At 44.8% G+C, this 23503-nt stretch overlaps 1 protein-coding gene across 2 annotated transcripts in view; it reads right to left on the bottom strand.

Moving 5' to 3' along the window:
• The window catches only part of LOC144671460 (synaptosomal-associated protein 25), a 222086-nt gene that overhangs the window by 78312 nt on the left and 120271 nt on the right, over window positions 1-23503 (bottom strand). For both annotated transcript variants that reach the window (XM_078533386.1, XM_078533385.1), the window contains exon 3: window positions 14986-15027. In XM_078533386.1, the coding sequence (XP_078389512.1) occupies window positions 14986-15027 (42 nt within the window). The remainder of the gene's footprint in view (window positions 1-14985; window positions 15028-23503) is intronic.

A 23503-nucleotide genomic window follows, 5' to 3' on the forward strand; every position in this document is an offset into this window, starting at 1 on the left:
TTGGAAATTCCCCAACTGTGCTCCTGACACAAAAATTTAGCCCTATGAGTCAGGTCTAAGAGAGGGGTTCCAATGTGGGGCTTGTGAAAGAGTGTTCCACCTGAAAGGCTGGAGCCAGTGGAACAAAGAATTTGGGGATGGGGTTGGAATGATCACAGAATTACAGAATTGCGACAGCGCAGGAGGCCATTTGGTCCATCGTGTCTCTGCCCACTCTCCGAATGAACAATTCTTCTAATGCCATTCCCTCACCTCCTCCTGCAACCCTACTCATTCTTTTTTTTAAGATAATAATTCAATTCCATCTTGAATGCCTCAACTGAACCTGCTTCCATCAGCGTATTGCAGATCCTAACCACTCGCTGCATGAAAACATTTTTCCTCATGTCTCCATTGCTTATTTTGTCAATTACTTTAAATCTGTTGTCTTTTGTTCTTGATCATTCCACCAATGGGAACAGTTTCTCCCTATCTACTCTGTCCACACTCCTCATGATTTTGAATACCTCTATCAAATCTCCTCTCAACCTTCTCTTCTCCAAGGAAACCAGTCCCAACTTCTCCAATCTATCTACGTAACTGAAGTCCTTCCTCTCTGGAACTATTCTCATGAATCATATCTGCACTCCTCTCTAATGCCTTCACATCTTTCCTAGAGTGTGGCACCCAGAATTGGATGCAATACTCCAGTTGAGGCTGAACCAGTGTTTTATACAAGTTTAACAGAACATCCTTACTCTTGTACTCTATGCCCCTAATAATAAAGCCTAGGATACTGAATGCTTTATTAACCGCTCTCTCAACCTGTCCTGCCACCTTCCATGACTTAAGCACATATACAAGGACCCTCTGATCCTGCACCCTCTTTAGCATTGTACTCTTTATTTTATATTGTCTCTCCATGTTCTTCCTACCAAAATGAATTATTTCACAGTTCTCTGTATTGAATTTCATGTCACATGTCTGCCCATTCTACCAACTTGTCTGTGTCCTTTTGAAGTTCCACACTATCCTCCCCATAGTTCACAGCATTTCAAAGTTTTGTATCATCTGCAAATTTTGAAATTGTTCCCTGTACACCAAGGTCTAGGTTATCAATATGTATCAGGAAAAGCAAGGGTCCCAACACCGACCCCTGGGAAGCTCCACTACAAACCTCGCTCCAATCCAAAAAAACATCCATTAAGCACTAGTCTCTGTTTCCTGTCACTCATCCAATTTTGTATCCATGTTGCTATTGTCTCTTTTATCCCATAAGGTATAGCTTTGCTCACAAGTCTGTTGTGCGGCACTGTATTGAATGCCTTTTGGAAGTCTTTGTATGCCACATCAACAGCATTGTCCTCATCAACACTCCCTGTTATGAGCAAGTTAGTTAAACACAATTTTCCCTTAAGAAATCCATGCTGACTTCCCTTAATTAACACACATTTTCCCAAGTGACTATTAATTTTGTCCTGAATCATTGCTTCTAGAAGCTTCCCCACAACCGAAGCTAAACTGATTGGACTGAAGTTGCTGGACTTAACACCCCTTTGAACAAGAGTGTCACATTTGCAATCCAGTCTCTGGCACCACCCCTGAGTCTAAGGAAGACTGAAAAATTATGGCCAGTGCCACCGCAAATTCCATCCTCACTTCCCGTATCCTTGGATGCATCTCATCCGGTCCTGGTGCCTTATCAACTTTAAGTACAATCTTCCTATCTAAAACCTCCTCCTTATCAATTTTAAATCCTTCAGGTGTTTGAATTACCTCCTCTTTCACCATGACCCCAGCAGTATCCTTTTCCTTGGTAAAGACAGATGCAAAGATAGGGAAGAGCAAGGACATTGGGCAATTTGAAACAAAGATCCGAATCTTATATTTGAACTGGTGGATCAGTAGGTGAGGTAGGTGGGCAAGGAAAAGAATGATGTGAGTGGGACTTGGTGTGGGATAGGATACAGACAGTAGAATTATGAATGAACAGAAGTTGGACATTGGACACTGGCCAACCAGCCAAGAGGATTTTGGAAGAGAGAGAGAGAGGGAGGAAAATTTAAGCCCCAACCGTAGAGCTCTAAGATCAGCCCACAAAGGAAGCCAAGAAATGAGGCTAACCACCTTCAAGAAGCATTAGGAAAATAGTAGCCTCAGTACAAGCAAATACAGAAAGTTTTGTTAGTGCAGTCTATTAAAAAACAATTAGACTGAACCTTAAAGGGGAAAAAATACACTCACTGTATACTCCCCTCATGGCCAAGAGCCAAAGGAGGTCATGAAACATAGAGAACTAAAAGCAACTGGTTTGTAGCGAGCATTTCACCCTGGTATATGCAGAATGGACCTCTGAAAAAAAGACGCCGAGGTACATTGCCCAGAATAGACAGGAGCACTGAATCGATTTCATTCCAGCTAGGTCAACATTCGAATTTTTCCAAAATATTTGAAATGGAAAAAGATATTTTTAAAAGTAAGTTGAAAAGGCCAACTTGTAGTGCTCATGTAGCCTCCAAATAACTTGTTTTGTTTAAAACATTGTAAAGTTCTCCTTATGGCACAGTGGTTAGATGCACAGCCTGGAGTATATTTAAACCAAGTATAATTTAGAAGAACAATGAGCAACTCTAATCTTGGGAATGAAACATTATCCAGTGTTCCCATTCCTGCCTGAGAATGATCAGCTGAGGACCTTTGGGGAATTAATTGGAAAATGAAGTTCAGCACAGATACATGTAAGGTAGTTACAGTTTGGGAGGAAGAATAGGGAGGTCACTTATTACTTGGAATGTACCAGTCTAGGAGGGGGAGAGGAACAAAAAGATATCAGAACACAACTCACTAAAATAGTCGTTTGGTAGTACAGAAATTGAGTATTGCTGAAAAAAGAGACAAGTCTAAGCTTTTCATCTTGCACTCATCAGGACAATATTGCAGCAATAGTACTGAAGGCTTGTGCTTCAGAACTTGCAACGCCCCTAGCCAAGCTGTTCCAGTACAGCTACAACACAGGCATCTACCCAGCAATGTGGAAAATTGCCCAGGTATGTCCTGTACACAAAAAGCAGGACAAATCCAATCTGGTCAATTACCGCCCCATCAGTCTACTTTCGATCACCAGTAAAGTGATGGAAGGAGTCATTAATAGTGCTATCAAGCAGCACTTGCCTAGCAATAACCTACTCACTGGTGCCCAGTTTAGGTTCTGCCAGGATCACTCAGCTCCCAACCTCATTACAGCCTCGGTTAAAAAATGGACAAAAGAGCTGAACTCCAGAAGTGAGATGAGGGTGACTGCCCTAGACATCAAGGCAGCATTTGACTGAGTATGGCATCAAGGAGCCCTGGCAAAACTGGAGTCAATGAGAATCAGAGGGAAAACCAACTGGTTGGAGTCATACCCAGCCATATCAAAGAAAGATGGTTGTGATTGTTGGAGGTCAATCATCTCAGTCTCAGGACATCACAGCAGGAGTTCCTCAGGGTAGTGTCCTCGGCCCAACCATCTTCAACTGCTTCATTAATGAGCTTCCTTCCATCATGGATGGAGAATAGAATGGAGAAATCAGCAAATTACAGACTGGTTAGCCTAACATCAATAGTAGGGAAAATGTTGGAGTCCATTATAAAAGATGTATAACAGGACACTTAGAAAATATCAACAGGATTAGACAAAGTCAACATGGATTTATGAAAGGGAAATCATATTTGACAAACCTACTGGAGTTTTTGAGGAAGTAACTAGCAGAATAGATAATGGAGAACCAGTAAATATGGTGCATTTGGATTTTCAGAAAGCTTTTGATAAAGTCCCACATAAGAGGTTAGTGTGTAAAATTGAAGCACATGGGATTGAGGGAATATATTGGCATGGATTGAGAATTGGTTAGGAGACAGAAAGTAGAAATAAATGGGTCCTTTTCGGAGTGGCAGGCAGTGACTAGTGGGGTACCACATGGATCAGTGCTTGGGCCCCAGCTATTCACAATATATATCAATGATTTGGATGAGGGAACCAAATGTAATATTTCCAAGTTTTCTGATGACAAAACTTAGTGGGAATGTGAGCGGTGAGGAGAGTGTTAAGAGGCTTCAAGGCGATTTAGACAAGTTGAGTAAGTGGGCAAATACTTGGCAGATGCAGTATAACGTAGATAAGTGTGAAGTTATCCACTCTGGTAGGAAAAACAGAATGGCAGAGTGTTATTTAAATGGTGATGGATTGGAAAATATTGATGTACAAAGGGACCTGGGTGTCCTTGTACACCAATCACTGAAAGCAAGCATGCAGGTGCAGCAAGCAGTTAAGGAGACAAATGGTATGTTCACCTTCATTGTGAGAGGACTTGAATGCAGCAAGGATGTCTCACTGCAGCTATACAGAGTCTTGGTGAGACCACACCTGGAGTATTGTGTGCAGTTTTTGTCTCCTTACCTAAGAAAGGATATACTTTCCATAGAGGGAGTGCAGCAAAGGTTCACCAGACTGATTCCTGGGATGGCAGGATTGCCGTATGAGGAGAGACTGGGCTGTAGGGCTGTATTCACTGGAGTTTAGAAGAATGAGAGGAGATCTCACTGAAACATATAAAATTCTGACAGGGGTGGACAGACTGGATGTAGGAATGATATTTCCTCTGGCTGGGGAGTCTAGAACAAGGGATGACAGTTTCAGGATATGGGGTAGATCATTTAGGACTGAGATGAGGAGAAACCTCTTCACTTAGAGGGTGGTAAACCTATGGAATTCTCTACCACAGAGGCTGTGGAGGCCAAGTCACTGAATATATTTAAGAAGGAAATTGATAGATTTCTGGACTCTAAAGACATCAAGGGGTATGGGGAGAGCGCAGGAGTATGGCATTGAGATAGATCATATTGAATGGCAGAGCAGATTCAAAGGGCCGAATGACCTACTCCTGCTCCTATTTTTCTATGTTTCTATGTCTGCTTTATTTATATTGCTTGAGGATTAAATATTGTGCATGATACTGAGAGAACTTCCCTGTTCTTCCTCAAATAGTGCCATGGCATCTTTTACGTGGGCCATCTGAGCAATTTAAGGGGATCTTGTTTTAACATCTCATTCAAGAAACTGGAGCCCTGACAGTGCAGTGCTCCCTCAGTGCTGTACCGCAGCATCAGCCTAGACTATGTGCTCATTTCCTCCGGTGGGGCTTGAACCCACAAATCAGATTAGAGCTAGAATAGATAGATGATGTTAAGAGAGTAAAGGTTTACTCTGCATCTGCCTGTACTGTGCTGGTGGGGAATTTATAATGGGGAACAAAGAAATGGCTGACCAACTAAATACATACTTTGGTTCTGTCTTCACAAAGGAGGACACAAATAACATACCAGAAATGTTGAGGAACACAGGGTTTAGTGACAGAGAGGAACTGAAAGAAATCAGTATTAGTAGGGAAATAGTGCTGGAGAAATTGATGGGATTGAAGGCCGATAAATCCCCGGGGCCCGATAATCTACATCCCAGAGTACTGAAGGAAGTGGCCCTAGAAATAGTGGATGCATTGGTGGTCATCTTCCAAGATTCTACAGACTCTGGAACAGTTCCTACAGATTGGAGGGTAGCTAATGTAACCCCACTATTTAAAAAGGGAGGTAGAGAGAAAGCAGGGAATTATAGACCAGTCAGCCTGACGTCGGTAGTAGGGAAAATTCTAGATTCCATTATAAAAGATTTAATAGCTGAGCACTTGGAAAACAGTGGCAGAATCAGACTGAGTCAGCATGGATTTACAAAAGGGAAATTATATTTGACAAATCTACTGGAATTTTTCGAGAATGTAACTAGTAGAGTTGATGAGGGGGAGCCAGTGAATGTGGTTTATTTGGACTTTCAGAAGGCTTTCGACAAAGTCCCACATAAGAGATTAGCGTGTAAAATTAAAGCACATGGGATTAGGGGTAGTTTATTGATATGGATAGAAAACTGGTTGGCACACAGGAAACAAAGAGTAGGAATAAACAGGTCGTTTTCCGAATGGCAGGCAGTGACTAGTGGGGTACCGCAGGGATCGGTGCTGGGACCCCAGCTATTCACAATATATATTAATGATTTAGATGAGGGAACTAAATGTAATATCTCCAAATTTGCAGATGACACAAAGCTGGGTGAGAGGGTGAGCTGTGAGGAGGATGCAGAGATGCTTCAGTGCAATTTGGACAAGCTGAGTGTGGGCAAATGCATGGAAGATGCAGTATAATGTGGATAAATGTGAGGTTATCCACTTTGGTAGTAAAAACAGGAAGGCAGATTATTATCTGAATGGCTATAAATTGAGAGAGGGGAATGTGCAACGAGACCTGGGTGTCCTTGCACACCAGTCGCTGAAGGTAAGCATGCAGGTGCAGCAGGCGGTAAAGAAGGCAAATGGTATGTTGGCCTTCATAGCCAGAGGATTCGAGTACAGGAGCAGGGATGTCTTGCTGCAATTATTCAGGGCCTTGGTGAGACCACACCTGGAATATTGTGTGCAATTTTGGTCTCCTTATCTGAGGAAGGATGTTCTTGCCAAAGAGGGAGTGCAGCGAAGGTTTACTAGACTGATTCCTGGGATGGCGGGGCTGACATATGAGGAGAGATTGAGTCGGTTAGGATTATATTCACTGGAGTTCAGAAGAATGAGGGGGGATCTCAGAGAAACCTATAAAATTCTAATAGGAAGGATGTTCCCGATGGTGGGGTAGTCCAGAACCAGGGGTCACAGTCTGAGGGTATGGGGTAGACCATTTAGGACTGAGATGAGGAGAAATTTCTTCACCCAGAGAGTGGTGAACCTGTGGAATTCGCTACCACAGAAAGTAGTTGAGGCCAAAACATTGTATGTTTTCAAGAAGGAGTAAGATATAGCTGTTGGGGTGAAAGGGATCAAAGGATATAGGGAGAAAGCGGGGAGCAGGCTATTGAGTTGGATGGTCAGTCATGATCATAATGAATGGCAGAGCAGGCTCGAAGGGCCGAAAGGCCTCCTCCTGCTCCTAGTTTCTATGTTTCTATGGTGCTCACTTCACACCAACTATGAGTATAAAAATTGGAATTGCGTGATATTTTAGAACTGATCCTTCAATATAATGTTCACAAAATAATAAAAGGAAATGGACTCCAGTGGGGAGAAGGGGGAGAAAAACACTATCCATCCATTCACTAATTGTCCCATGACCTGTTCCACCTTTAAGGTGAGGTTCAATTTTGGTGAATCAGGCAGATGCCCACACCATTAGAGATGGTACAGATGCACCAGTCTAAGGAGGTTCACTATAGGACTCAGCCACAGATGAGGTGCAGCGGCCTCAAGAAATTCAGAGATAGAATTTGTTCACTTTTTTTGTGAGGTTGGCTCCCAGTTGCCTTTGAAAACATGACTGTCTCCATCACTAGAAATAACCAATGTTGGTTACCAGAGGCCTCTGTCCATTCCTAGCACCCAGCAACATTGCTCAGTGTTCTGATACAGGAGTTCCACTGTGTGATTTTATTCTCACTTTTTCTTGTGCCAGTCTAGTTGGGGCTGAATGCTGTAACAGGTGGGGAGCTGGCATAATCGTGGCCTGTCCCCAGTTCTGCCCTAACCCCATCCCTTGCCCGAATGCAATGCTGTGCTGAAAATGATGAGGAAAATCCTCTCTGGAAGGTGAATGTAAAATTTAGATAGAATTTACAGCACATACAAGATGAGCTGAATGGCTCCTACTGTGGTGTATCACTCTCTAATGCTAATAAACAGGTCATTTGGCCCAACTGGTTCATGTTGCTGCTTATGCTCCAAACCAGCCTTCTCCTACCCCTCTGCATCTAACCTAGCAGTATATCCTTCTATTCTTTTCTCCCTCATACAGCTTCCCTTAAATGCTTCTGTACTATTCACTTCAACCACTCCCTATGGTAGCGAGTTCCACCCTTACCACTCTCTGCATAAATAAATTTCTCCTGAATTCACTACTGGATTTATCAGTGACTGTCTTTTATTTATGGCTCCTCTTTTTTTGGATTTCCCACAAATGGGAATACCTTCTCTGCATTAATCTATCAAACCCTCTCACAATTGTAAAGACCTCTCCTTGGTCTTCCCTCAACCTTCTCCTTTCTAGAGAAAAGTCTGTTGAGTCTTTCCTGATAGGAATGAACTCGCAGCTCTGATATCATCCTTGTATGTCTTTGTGCATTTTCTCCAGTTGCTCTGTATCTTTTTATTTGTTGTGTGGAGAATAGAACTCTGCACAGTATTCCAAGTGTGGGCTAACCGGGATTTTATCCAAGTTCTACTGAAGTCAATGACTCTGAATATTGGGCAGGTGTTGAGCAGGCAATCGATGCAATGCCACACCATCTTTCAGATGAATTATTACAACCAGAACCTCTTCTGCCTTCTGAGCTTACGAGACCCTGGGCACTAGTTCAAAGGTGATCAGGAGAGTTCAGTCTTGGCCAATATTTGTGCTTCCACCCAAAATGAATTTTTACCCCCTCATCTCTTGGGATCTGTGAAAAAACTAACATGTGTACCCCAATAACAGCATGTGTCTTTAAGGGTGAAACCTTGGATGATAATGATTATTCTGCTATATCTACAGCAGTACAGTTAAACCACACATAGCTGATCTCAGCAATATTAACAACAAGGGTCTGTTCTACATAGGCGTGCACTTTTGTTTGTGCTGCTTGCTCTCTCTGAGAATCTCTGTGCTGAGAATTATTTCCCTCTAATGCACAGACTGCAGACTTTGGATTCTGAAGGTGAAAATGCACTCTATGGCAAATCTATCCTGCCACAGTAAATCCTCCTGTCTGGCGAAAGATTTAAGGGCAGAAATCTTTGCTTTTGCTTTACAGGCTGGCTGGGGAAAGGGTTTCTGATTGAACTGCTATATTTTACAATTAACAGGAGTGCACACACAGCAGAAGCTGCCTGCAAGTGTATTAACTGGGACATGCAACCAATTACTTGTTAGACAGGGTCCATGCATCACTAACAGTTTGGTCACCTTGATTATCATAAAACACTTATATTTTTGGAAATTCCATAAATGGATGACACATGTCTGGGTCCTATACTATACACATTCTATAAAGGAGGGTGTTAGACCCTTTTCACATTCTGCACAGGTATTGAATCTCTTATTGAAATATAAGTAGGAGGGTTTCCTATGGTGCATTGCTCAAACATGTAGACCTGGAAAATCCTGGATTTGATCCCCAGGCAGTGTTGCAGTCTGCTGACCTAAGCTGTAGTGATAAAATTGTCTTCAGCATCACTGGACCTGAAAGGGTTCCCATCCCAGTCACAGATATGGCAAGTTGTCAGTGTGTTATCAAGTCATGGGCACCCTTCCCTGTGAGTTATAGGGTTGTGGGTTCAAACCAAACTCCAGAGATTTGAGCACACGAATCACACTGACACACCCAGTGCCAGTATGTGGGAGTGCTGCATTGTTGGACGGACCATCTTTCGGATGAGTTATTACAACCAGAACCTCTTCTGCCTTCTGAGGTTAAAAGATCCTGGGCACTACTTCAAAGGTGATCAGGAGAGTTCAGTCTTGGCCAATATTTAACTCCCAGAAACATAGGAAACAGATTATCTTGTGGGTTTTCATCGGGGCTGGAGAAGGGGGAAGAGTGTGGGAGCAGGGGGAGGGGGAGAGGAGGGAGAAAGTGTGGGAGGCAGGAGGAGGGGAGAGGAGGGGGAAGAGTATGGTGGAAGGAGGATGGGGAGAGTGTGGGGTCAGGAGTGGAATGGGGAGAGTGCGGGAGGCAGGAGGAGTGGGAGGAAAGGGGAAGAGTGCAGGGGCTGGGAGGAGGTGGAAAGTGTGCAGGGGAGGAGGAGGGGGAGAGTGCAGGAGACAGAACGGGGAGAAGGGGACAGCAGGAGGAGGGGGAGAGTGCAGGAGACAGAATGGGGAGAACGGGACAGCAGGAGGAGGGGGAGAGTGCAGGAGACAGAACGGGGAGAAGGGGACAGCAGGAGGAGGGGGAGAGTGCAGGAGACAGAACGGGGAGAAGGGGACAGCAGGAGGAGGGGGGAGAGTGGGGGGCAGGAAAGGGGAAGAGTGAGTGGGTTGGGACAGGAGGAAGGAGAGCGTGGGGGAAGGAGGGAGAGGAGGGGGAGAGCACAGGGGGCAGAAGGGAGAGGAGGGGGAGTGTAGGTAAGGAGGGAGAGGAGGGGGAGAGTGCCGGGGGCAGGAGGGGGAGAGTGCAGGGGCAGGAGAAGGGGGAGAGTGCGGGGGCAGGAGGTGGGGGAGGAAGTGGGGCAGCAGGGGCAGGAGGGAGAGGAGGGGGAGAGTGCCAAGGGCAGGAGGGGGAGAGTGCAGGGGGCAGGAGGAGAGGGGAATGTGCCAGAGGCCCAGGACCTCTGGCAGAAGCATGTTAACTTACCTGTCCTTTCCCAGCCAGTCTGTTCCTCCTGCAGTGGTTACGCTGTTAGGCTGTAGAGAGTGGGGCTTCCCTGAATTTAAGATATGATGATGTCTTGGTGCTGATGACATCATTCGGTTGTGTCTGCTCATTGTTATGGAGGCCTTTCCTGTCTGTAAGGGGCAGCTCAGCTGACTTCAAAGTTGGTGAAATGAAGCTGGCACCAGTCAGGATGAGCTCAGTGCCGTTAAGTGGACTCAGCCTGATCTTAACTCTCCCCTCACTCACCACTCACATATTTTGCTGAAGGGTGGCTGGATTTAACAGCTTAAACATCAAAGAAACTCACCGATGCAAGTGTCCTAGGTGGCGACCTAACCACGCAACGGTGTAAAAGGGGATCAAGTATCACTGCGTGTGGTGCATTCTACCCACTTGCTGCCCTTCTAAATACTTCACGTTTGAACAAGTTGTCACACAATGCTTAAACATTGTAATTCCGGTTCATGTAACATTTGCTGTGGTAACAGTTCACATTCTGCTTGGAAAGCATTGTTAAACTTGTGACAATCAGCCAGAACAACCTTTTCACACATCACTGGGATCAAGTACCATTCCATTGGGTCCTTCAGTATGGAACAATATAACAGCTCACAGTGTCTGTGGCAAGAAAGCATTTCAAAGTGGCCAGTCAGTCATGAATTGTTTAATTCAAAGCAGGTTGGGTTGCTTTACAAGGGCAGCCACAGATAATGAAAAACATGATCTCTACTTCCTTTATTTGTGTGTGTTTAGCGGCACAGTTTCAGGAGTGTAATCTTGATGTTGCCACTCTTAAACTTCAATCAGGAAGCTGGCCACACTGGGCTCCGGAAAGCAAGTGCATGGGAATGGTTCCCATGTTTACATTATAAAAGCTGACTCATTGCCTCCCATTTTCTTGGGCCTGATGATACCATTGGTTCCTGGGATTCCTGCTGCTTTAGGTCATGGAATGCAGTCAATGGAAAAAGACACACCTGTTTGCAGTCAGCTGTACTCATGGTGTAAAAGGGTCTTCGCCATGTCAGTCAGTATGGGTTTTGAAAGAGGTCACTGAGCACTCAGGAACTGTGTCAGGAGGCAGCAGAGGCAGCAAGAGGTGGATCCTAAGAAGGAGATCAGTCTGACAAGGGCAAGGGATACTGAGATGGGGCAGGAGCTATAAAGTGAGGGCTCATGGCCTAGAGAAGGGAATAAAGAAATTCATGAGCTCCTCTCACTCAGCATCAAAGACAGGCAGAACCATTGGAAGGAGATTGAAAGAAGATTGCCATGAAGAAAATATGGCCCTTGAATTATAAAAGATTATGACCTTGCTTTAACATTGACTTAGGGCGATGAGTCAGACCAGACAGTAGACAAACCAGCCAGTGATGCTGAATGCATAGGTTCTCCAATTTGTAGATGCAGAAGTGGAAGGTATACCTGTGAGACCATAATGGATTTGATGGGACAAAGACATCAACAGCAGCAGCAGCAAGATCACAATTGATGAGTTTGATGAAGACAGCAATTTCATGGTAGGTGGATGGGCACTGGGGAGGGGTGGAATTGGGAATTAGACAGGTTGCTTTTGAAGAATTTGGTGGACAGTTTTTCTGTTGTGGAGGCTGACATTTGATGGAAAATGTGAATGCTGAGGGAGACAAGGCGATAATCCAAGGCATGACTCAGACTGTGAACAAATAGGGCGGGATCAATGGTGTGATGGTCCGTACAGGATGGAAAACACTATTAGCAGTAACAGATGGTCTGTTCAAACTGGAATCCTAAAATAAACATTGACTTAAATTATAACTAGCAGGTCAAGTCGGATTAAACATTCAGCTCTATGTGGGGACGTGGTTGCAGGAAGCTGTTACTGAACTAGTAAGCACCAAGCAAGGCTGGAATCCAATACCCCCGAACATACTAAAATAAAAGCAAAATACTGTGGATGCTGGAGATCTGAAATAAAAACAGAAAATGCTGGAAAAACTCAGCAGGTCTGGCAGCATCTGTGGCGAGGGAAGGTGAGTTAACATTTCAAGTCCAATATGACACTTGTTTGGGACTGTTCCGAGTTCCAGCGAAGAGTCATATTGGACACAAAACGTTAACTCTGTTTCTCTCTTCACAGATGCTGCCAGACCTGCTGAGTTTTTCCAACATTATCTGTTTTTATTATGCCCGAACATATACCTGAATTCTAAACATGGGCAAGCAGTTGGAGGCAGCCTCATCCTAATCCCACCCTTAACCCTCCCCCTCCCTTGCCCTGCCCCTCACCCTCCCCTACCCCTCTTCTCCCCTTGTCTTGCCCCTCACCCTCCCCTACCCGTCCCCTCCCCTTATCCTGCCCCTCATCCTCCCCTACCTATCCCCTCCCCTTGCCTTGCTATTCCCTTCCCTGCCCCATCAGCCTATATTTAGGCTATGACCCCAGTCTACATGTACATTGATGACACCCAACTTTACCTGACCACCATCTCTGTCAACCCCTCCACTGTCTCTAAATGATTAGAATGCTTGTCTGACATCCAGTACTGTATAAGCAGAAATTTCCTCCACCTAAATACTACTCCAGAATTCCCTCTCTAAAGCTCTCCATCTCTCTACCACATTTTCCTCTTTCAAGACACTCCTTAAAACTTACCTCTTCAAGCAGGCTTTTGGCCATTTGCCTTTTATCTCCTTATGTGACTCAGTGTCATACTTTGCTCTTTAATGCTCCTGCGAAGTGGCTTGGGACATTTTATGATGTTTAAGGCACTTCATAAATATAAACTGATGTTGTTGTAGCCCAGACTCCCCAGCCAGCAGAAATTGTTCCTCTTCATCTTCTTTAATACATACCTTGAAAACTTCAACCAGCTCACCCCTACACCTTTTTAAATTCCAGTTTGTGTAATTGCTCCTTGTACTTTAATGCTTGGAATCCAGGTATCATTCTGGTGAACCTACACTACACTCCCTCCAAGGCCAATATAGACTTTCTAAGGTGTGATTCCCTGGACTTCTCACAGTACTCCAGGTGTGCTCTAACTTGGGTTTTACATAGCTGTAGCATAACTTCCACCTCCTTGAATTCTAGTCCTCTAGATGTAAAGCTCAGCAATCCTTTAGCTTCTTTGATTATTCTCGGTACCTGTTCATGTCATTTTAGACCCCCAACTCTCTTTCACCTCCACTGCTTCTAGCTTTTCACCATTTAGAAAGTATCCTGTTCTATGCTTTTTTAGATCCAAAATGGATGATGTCACACTTGCCTATTATGAATCCATTTGTCACAGTTTTGCCCAATAACCTAATTCATTAATATTTCTGTAATTTTATGCTTCCATCTACACTGCTTACAATGCTGTCTTTGTGTCAGTAGCAAACTTGGATTTGTCGCTTTTTATCCCATCATCTAAGCTGTTAATAAATATGGTGAGTACTTGAACCCCATGCATATGCCTGTGGGTCACCACTAGTCAAATCATGCCAATTTGCATACATGTCTATTAACCCTATTCTCTGTGCGCTGCCACTCAGCCAAATTCCAGATCAATAATTTATCCTCGATTCCATGGGCTTCAACTTTAACTAACTGTCTCTTGAGAGGGACTTAATGCTTTCTGGAAGTCCATAAAAATAACATCTATAGACATTCCCCTGACCATTACTTTGGTCATCTCTTCAAACAATTCAGTCAGGTTTGTCAGGCATCACCCACCCTTTACAAACCCATGCTAGTTCTCTCCAATCAGCTGAAAATTTTCAAAGTGTTCGGTCAGAATTAGGATTAACCTGGTCACTGCTGCGAGCAACTTGGGAGAAAAATCATTAGGGGTGCTAAAAGTAATTGTATATTTTTCTTTATGTATCAGTAATAAAATATTGGAGATGAGGGAAACAGGGCCATTTGACCAAGTGGGAGGTGGGAGGTCATGTGAAAAAAAACCTCCTAGAACATGTCAAACAGGAGTTAGCAACCAGAGTCAGTGTGTGAGCATGGGGAGGTTATTCAACTAAAAAAGAATTTGACAGGCAAACCCGACTCATCACCCGATGAACATTTCCCAACAGGAGATACTGACTAATGATCGGCAGCAGGAACCTGGGCTTTTATCAACTCAACTCCCTAACCCAGGGGAGCTGAGAATATTTTAGATGCCCTGGCTGTCATGAGTTAACGCAGTAACTGGATATGTGAAATCCAGTCATCCGGTATTGATTATGAGATACCGTAGAGCTCACTTAAAGCAGCAGTTAGTGAACATTGCAGAGGCATGGCTAATGTAATTGATTTCTGGTCAGTCTCACTGTTTCAAGGCGCAGGGTTCGATATGTCATTGGCATCCTGTCCCAACAGGTAAATCTGATACAATCGTTATTCAATTCACATCATCGCACAAGCTAATGATCGGTCACACTGCCAAGTGTGATACTCTCTGACCAATGACAAAGGAGCTCCTACATGCACAGATTATCTTTGATCTGTCTTAAAAACCTCTTTGGGATGCAGCAGCATATCTTGCTTACAAAATGGCACAGGGATATGGTTGTGTGTTAATCAGGAATTTTCTGACATAGAAAATAAATGAAATTTTCTGGCACGATACCTCCTCCACCAGTTGCAGCATACGACGGGTACTTTCCAGGGACTGTGGAGAGAGAAAGAGAGAGAGAAATACACAATTAGACCACTGTAAACAAACACGAAGGCTTCATTTTACCAATACTTCAATAAACAGACATCTCTAACATCAAAAAATTGTGATTACTTAGACTCTTTAGGACAATTCTGGTCTCCATATTATAAAAAAGGATATTGAGGCAAGGAGGTTCAAAAAAGATGGACAAAAATGTTACCAAAGGTTATACCTATCAGGAAACACTAAACAGAATGGGGCTCTCTTCTCTAGAACAGAGAAGGCCGGGGGGTGATCTAACAGATGTCTATAAAAGTTTTTTTTTAGTCATTCACAGGATGTGGGCTTCGTTGGCTGGGCCAATATGAAGAGGTCTGAAAGGGTGGAGGTAGAGAGATATTGAAATTCAATGCAAAGAAGTGTGAAGTGATTCATTTTGGTAGGAAGAATGCAGAGAGACAATATAAAATAAAGGATATAATTCTAAAAGGAGTGCAGGAACAGAGGGATCAAGGTGTATACGTGCATAAATCATTAAAGGTGGACTGGTGGAGAGCATGTTTAATAAGGCATGAAATGCGTACAGTTATGAATTATTTAATTAATTAATGGCTGTATTAATAGGGGCATAGAGTATAAAAGCAAGGAAGCTATGTTGAACTTTATAGAACAGTGGTTCAGCTTCAACTTGAGTAGTGCGTCTAATTCTGGGCATTACACTTAAGGAAAGATGTGAAGGCATTGGAGAGAGTGCAGAAAAGAATCATGAGAATTATTCCAGGGCTGAGAGACTTCAGTTACGTGGATAGATTGGAGAAATTGGGACTGTTTTCCTTGGAGAAGAGAAGGTTGAGAGGAGATTTGATAGAGGTGTTCAAAATCATGAGGAGTCTAGACAGAATAGATAGGGAGAAACTGTTCCCATTGTTGGATGGATCGAGAACCAGATGGCACAGATTTAAGGTGATTGGCAAAAGAAGCAATGGAGACATGAGGAGAAACTTTTTCACGCAGCGAGTGGTTAGGATCAACGCTGCCTGAGAGTGTGGTGGAGGCAAATTTAATCAAGGTTTTCAAGAGGGAATTGAATTATTATCTGAAAAGGTCAAAAGTGCAGGGAGACAGGGAGAAGGCAGGGGAGTGGCACGAGGTAAATTGCTCCTTCAGAGCGCCAGGGCACACATGACAGGCTGAATAGCCTCCTTCTGTGCTGTGATAATGGGTTGAATTTTCAACTTAGAAACTGGTAGCAGGTGTAGGGAAATTCCCTGCCTCAGCATGCCTGCCTCAGAAGAAAGTGTTTCGAATGGCGTAATTTTCATTCTGAGGGGACAGAACATCCTGGAGTTGGACCTGTCGCACCCAGATGCAGATCGGATTGCTTGATTGACAGCTTTATTTTTGCTTAGATCTATTTTGTCAATGGCTCAATGTTTATTAACACAAGATGAAGAGATATCGTGTGTGCTTATAGTCTCTGCTGTTGTTACTTCAAAGGTCTGGTTGATTGACACTTTAATAGGGTTGCAGTTTCTTTCAGGAACTTATGAATTACTGTTTTTTTAAAGCTTTTCCACGCATGCCACTGTTATCATAGGGTTGATTGGTTCTGTACTGAGTGTGTACTGGGTGAATGGGCATGGAGGTGCTGAGTTGGCATAGAGGGTATGAGGGACCATTGGGGGTGGGTGAAGGAGCATGGGTTGGCATGGACGCAATGAGAAGCCATTGAGGGTGGGTGGAGGGGCATGTGTTGCCATAGAAGGGGGGAGGGGACATGGGTAAGACCTTTTGACCTTATCTTTCAAAAAGTTCCCGAATTCAGACCATAGTTGATGACTCCTCGGAGAGGCCATGAACCAAAGTCTTTGAGAAGCTGACCTGACACCACGGAAATTGTGAGGTGGTGGGAGGGGTGCTAGGTGATGCCACCCTCCACAATGGAGCCGGACAAGTGGGGGTGCAGGGTGTGGGTTCGCTGCTGCACCATTCTTTTGCACTAGCAAAAATTTGGGGCGCTGGAAATGGGGGCAGAAATCTCTGAATCACATACTGTCCGCCATTTTAGAAGGTCCACAGAGACATGGAGATCCCACAAAAATCTAGCTCAGTATGTTTCCACTAATGGGGAAGCTAGATTAACACATGAGGGACAAAGGAATGGAAATATTTGCTAATTAGGTTAGATGAAGTAAGGCGGGAGAAGGATTGTGTGGAGCATAAACACCATCATGGACCAGCTAGGCTCAATGGCTGGTGTCTGCACTGTAAAACCCATGTTTTACCAATACATTAATGCTAAAAGGTTAGTTAGGGAAAAAGTGGGACCTATCAGAGATGAAGATGGAAACTTGTGTGTAGATGCAGAAGCTGTGGGAAGGGTTTTGAATGAATATTTTGTCTCGTGTTTACAAAGGAAAGGGAGGATGTAGATATAGTAGTCCAGGAGGAACACTGCGAGATATTGGACGGGATAGTCATAAAGAAAGAGGAAGTACTCGAAGGGTTAAAATTCTTGGAAGTTGATAAGTCACCAGGGCCAGGTGGATTGTTTCCGAGGCTGCTGAAGGAAGTCAGGGAAGAGATAGCAGATGCTCTGAGGATGATTTTCCAATCTTCACTAGATACAGGGGAGGTACCGGAGGACTGGAGTAATCCAAACGTAGTTCCGTTGTTTAAAAAGAGATCAAAAGAAATGCCAAACAATTATAGGCCAGTTAGTCTTACATCGGTGGTGAGCAAATTAGTAGAATCAATCCTGAGAGATAGGATTAACTGTCATGTGGAAAGGCATGGACTAGTCAGGGATGGTCAGCATGGATTTGTTAAAGGAAGGTCTTGCCTCACAAATTTGATTGAATTCTTTGAGGAAGTGACAAGAAGGGTTGCTGAAGGTAGTGCAGTGGATGCTGTGTACATGGATTTTAGCAAGGCATTTGACAAGGTCCCACATGGCAGATTGGTCAGGAAAGTAAAAGCCCATGGCATTCAGAGTAATGTGGCAAACTGGATAAATGGTTGGCTTTGTAACAGGAAACAAAGGGTAATGGTCGATGGATACCCTTGTGAATGGAAAGTTGTCTCAAGTGGTGTTCCACAGGGCTCGGTGTTGGGACCCTTGCTGTTTGTGTTATATATCAACGATCTGGAGTGAACATGGGGGGCACAATTGGGAAATTTGCAGATGACACAAAGATTGGCTAAGTAGTGGATAGTGTAGAGGATAGCCATAATCTCCAAAATGATATAGATGGGTTGGTGGAGTGGGCGGTAAAGTGGCAGATGGATTTTAACATAGAGAAGTGTGAGGTCATACATTTAGGGAGGTCAAACAGTTACAGGGATTACAAAATAAATGGGAATATACTAAGAGGGGTAGATGAAGTGAGAGATCTTGGCGTACAAGTACACAGGTCCCTGAAGGCAGCAGTTCAAGTAGACAAGGTTGTAAAGAAGGCATATGGAATGCTCTCCTTCATTGGCAGAGGTATAGAATATAAAAGTAAGGATATAATGTTGGAATTGTATAAAACACTGGTGAGGCTACAACTGGAGTATTGTGTGCAGTTCTGGTCACCACGTTACAGGAAGGACGTAATAGCTCTGGAGAGAGTGCAGAGGAGGTTTACAAGAATGTTGTCAGGGTTAGAAAAGTGTAGCTATGAGGAGAGATTGGATAGGTTGGGGTTATTTTCCCTGGAACAAAGAAGGCTGAGAGGTGACTTGATTGAGGTGTACAAAATTATGAGGGGAATAGATGAGTGGACAGGATAAAATTGTTTCCCTTGATGGAGAATTCTAGAACCAGGGGACATAGATTCAAGATAAGTGGGGAAGGTATAGGGGGGACATGAGGAAGAACTTTTTTACGCAGAGGGTAGTGGGTGTCTGGAATTCGCTGCCCAAGTTGGTGGTAGAGGCAGAAACTTTAAACTCTTTTAAAAAGTACCTGGATCTGCACCTAAAGTGCTGTAAGCTGCAGGGCTATGGGTTGGGTGCAGGAAGGTGGGATTAGAAAGGGCACCTGGGTGTCCTCGGGCTGGCATGGACAAGATGGGCCGAATGGCCTCCTTCTGTGCTGTAACTTTTCTATGGTTCTATGGTTCTATGTAACTCTATGTGCTTCTTCAGCCCAACTGTTCTAGCCACTGCTACTGATATAGAGGTTATTGTGTGTCTAGTTATTGAATGATCCTGTGAATCATGCTTATTGAGAGCTGAATGCTGAGTTCTCATTCACCTGATTTCTATTTTGATGAGGTTTCACTTAATCCATGAGTGACTTGGAGATAGTCAGTATATGGTTTTTCTTGAAACTATTTATTTAGAACTATTTACAAAGATGTCATGGTAAGTACATTGTTTTCTGGACACAGCCTAGTCTATGTCTTGCTCTCTTGGTCATCTGACCCTGATGTCATGCTTACATCAACATTAATATCATTGTCTAATTAACATAACCATTAACCCTTTACTCTATAATTTCCTCCATGCCACTGGAGGAAGAAAGAAAGCACTTTACAGCAAATGAAGTGCAGTTACAGTTGTAATGTAGGACAATAACAGCAATCTGTATTTATGTAGCACCTTTAATGTATAAAATGCCCCAAGGTGCTTCACTGGAGCATTATCAAACAAAATTTGGAGATATTAGGACAGGTGACCAAAAGCTTGGTCAAAGAGGTATGTTTAAAGGAGCGTCTAAAGGAGACAGAGAGAGGTAGAGATACGGAGAAGTTTAGTTAAGGAGCTTAAATCCCAGACAGCTGAAGGCATGTCTGTCAATGGGGATAATAGAAATCGGGGATGCACAAAAGGCCAGAATTCGAGGACGGCAGCAATCTCAGATCCAAGCCCATCCATTTTCCATAAAAACTGCAAACAATAGAATGAGGAGAATAACATCCTAAGTCACTCTCGCTCTTCAATGGCAAAGGTCTCAGAGTAGGTCTGCTGTCCACTCCTACCCTGCAGGTTGCAGGGCTAAGGGGGAAAGAGCAGGGGGTGTAGGACTATTGGGTAGCTCTTTCATAGCACAGACATGATGGGCCAAATTGCCTTTTGTGCTGAAAGATTCTATTATCTTAATTATTATATAAGAATGTGCAGCACAAGAACAGGCCATTCAACCCAACTGGTCCTTGTCAGTATTAATGCTCCACACAAACCTCCTCCCACCTACTTCATCTCACCCTATCAACATATCCTTCTGAATTAATTTTGCTCGCGAACGACTGATGCTCTATAGACCCCATCATCCCCTCCTAATGGGATTGTGTCACACTGAGTGGAGTCCCCTTGGCTGAAGGCTTCCATTTGGAGTCTTAGACTGGATCAAGATATCCAACCGGATCATTTTGTTTACACCAGTTCCGATGATAGGGTTGCCCTCACTACGTCAGACAGAGAGCAGGATTAGGGTGGCACAAAGCATTGCGGATTCTGGATGGATGTAGACCTGGAGGTTACATCACTTGATTTCCCAACACTAACTATCCTATCCATTTTTCCAAGCTTCAACACTTTTATAACTAACAGTAAACAAAAGTGTTCAGGGAAAATGAAGATAAAAACACCCAATGTTATTTTTCTCCTAGGTGTTGCTTGCAGTTCTGGGGATGAATCTTTAACTCCTGGAGACTCCAAGGCAATTCTGGAGGATTGACCACCCCGACTGGGGCAGAGGTGGCACCTCAGCTTGATTTGCTGATGAAAGTGATCAGCTTCATGATTAATAGCTTCCTATCACCAGAAGTGAGAGAGAAATTGATCTTTAATATCTGTGTTTATGGGCAGAATTTTCCTCCCGTCGGGGAAGAAGTTTAGGAGCAGGCGTGCAGAGGTGAGCCTCCGATCGGCGCCCCCAATTGGGGGCGCGCCACCATTTTACGTGGGCTGGCCAATTAAGGCCCGCCCAGTGTGACGTCCGCAAAGAAGCGCTGTGCGCTCTGTGTGCGGGCGGGGGGGTGGTATTCCCTGAGCCGAGAGTGCGCTCTTTCGCGCATGTGCACAAAAGAGTGCACTCATCTCCCTGAGGCTAAATGCTGCCTCAGGGAGATCGGCTCCACAATAAAAAATCAGAAAAATAGAAAAAAAACATTTCCCTGACGTGTCCCCTCATGTGATACTGTCAAAATGAGTTGGGACATGTCCATCACTTTTAAATACACTTTAATTACATTTTTTAAAACCTACATGAAAGCTCATCCCGCCTGTGGATGAGGTTTCATGCTTTTTCTAATGCCCACCAGGGCTCCTGGCCTGCCCGCCAACCTTAAGGTTGGATGGGCAGGTCCATTAATTAGTTTAACAACTTTGTCAATGGCCTCAATTGGTCATTGACAGGTCGGCGGGTGCACAGCTAATTCTGCTGAGCCCCTGCCTAGCTGAGAATTGAAATGGGGCGGGGTGATGTCGGGAGTTCCGCCCGTTGTCATCCCGCGTCATTTTACACGTCGGCAAGCGGGCCATGCCCCCCACCCACTCGTCGACCGGGAAATCCTGGCCTATATTTTAAGGACTGTTCAAAAAACTGGACTGCACCAGCCCTACTCTGCTCCAGTGCCAACACATCTTGAAATAGTGACACTGCTTTATGGAAATAAGGGCCACAGTTTAAGAGTACTGTGGGTGTACCTACACCACAGGGCTTGCAGCGGTTTAAGAACGCAGCTCACCACCAACTTTTCAAGGGCAATTAGGGATGGGAAATAAATGCTGGACTAGCCAATGACTTCCATATCCCATGAGCGAATTAAAAAAAGAGGTCTCTCTTTTAATATGGAGATGAGGAGAAATTTTTTCTCTCAGAGGGGTGTTAGGAAGTGGAATTCTCTTCCCCAGAAAGCAGTGGGAGCTTAGTCATTGAACTTATTCAAGGCAGAGCTAGGTTTTTGATGGAAAAGGGAGTCAAGAGTTATGGGGGCCAAACAGGAAAGTGGAGTTGAGACCATAATCAGATCAGCCATGATCTTATTGAATGGTGCAGCAGGTTCTAAAGGCTGACGGTCTACTCCTGCTTTTAAGTCCTATGCTCCAATAATGAGAGGGGAGTTGTTGATGGGGGTTGGGGAGAGTTGTTGAGTGGGGGATAGGCCGAGAGAGTTGTTGAGCGGGGGTGGTGGGGAGTTGTTGAGTGGGGAACGGGTGGAGAGAGTTGTTGAGCAGGGGATGGGTGGAGAGTTATTGAGCAGGGGTGGGAAAGAGTTGTTGAGTGGGGGATGGGCAGAGAGTTGTTGAGCGAGGGAAAATTGTTGAGCGGGAGATGGGTGCAGAGTTGTTGAGCGGTGGATGGATGGAGAGTTGTTGATTGGGGTGGGGGAGAGTTGTTGAGTGGGGGGACGGATGGAGAGTTGTTAAGCACGGGATGGGCGGAGAGTTGTTCAGTAGGGGCAGGAGAGTTATTGAGTGGGTGATGGGCGGAGAGTTGTTGGGCGGGGGTGGGGAAGAGTTGTTGAGCAGGGTTGGGAGAGAGTTGTTGAGTGGGGACTGGGTGGAGAGTTGTTGAGCAGGGGTAGGGGAGAGTAGCTCAGCGGGGTGGGGTAGAGTAGTTGAGTGGGGGATGAGCAGAGAGTTGTTGAGTGGGGGTGGGGAGAGTTGTTGAGTGGGGGATGGGCAGAAAGTTATTGAGCGGGGATTATGGAGAGTTGTTGAGTGGGGGATGGGAGGAGAGTTGTTGAGTGGGGGATGGATGGAGAGTTGTTAAACGGGGGTGGGGGAGAGTAAGTGAGTGGGGTGGGGGAGAGTTATTGAGTAGGGTATGGGCGGAGAGTTGTTGAGTGGAGGTGGGGAGAGTAGTTGAGTAGGGGATGGGCGTAGATTTGTTGAATGGGGTTGGGGAAAGTTGTTGAGTGGGGCATGTGCGGTGATTTGTTGAGCAGGGTTGGGACAGAGTAATTGAGTGGTGGTGACGGAGAGTTGTTGAGTGGGGGTGGGGGTTGGGGGAGAGTTGTTGAGTGGGAGATGGGTGTAGAGTTGTTGAGTGGAGGTGGGGGTTGGGGGAGAGTTGTTGAGTGGGAGATGGGTGTAGAGTTGTTGAGTGGGGTACAGATGGTGAGCTGTTGAGTGGGGTTGGGGGAGAGTTGTTGAGTGGTTGAGTGGGGTTGGGGGAGAGTTGTTGAGTGGGGGATGGGGGAGAGTTGTTGAGTGGGGGATGGGGGAGAGTTGTTGAGTGGGGATTGGGGGAGAGTTGTTGAGTGGGGTTGGGGAGAGTTGTTGAGTGGGGGATGGGTGGAGGGTTGTTGAGCAAGGGGTGGGGGAGAGTTGTTGAGTGGGGGTTGGGGGAGAGTTGTTGAATGGGATACGGGTGGAGGGTTGTTGAGCAGGGGTGGGGGAGAGTTGTTCAGTGACAGTGGGGTTGAGGGGGGAGAATTGTTGAGCAGGGGCCAATGGCTTTGTCCACAACCATTTTGAAGACTCTGTTGGGACCTCAGAGCTTAGCATAATGCGCACGTGTAATTGAGCCAGGACCGTTCCACCAGAGTGTCTG

Source organism: Cetorhinus maximus, chromosome 32 (genome assembly GCF_964194155.1).
Source record: "Cetorhinus maximus chromosome 32, sCetMax3.hap1.1, whole genome shotgun sequence".
In the NCBI taxonomy this organism is placed as follows: domain Eukaryota; kingdom Metazoa; phylum Chordata; class Chondrichthyes; order Lamniformes; family Cetorhinidae; genus Cetorhinus; species Cetorhinus maximus.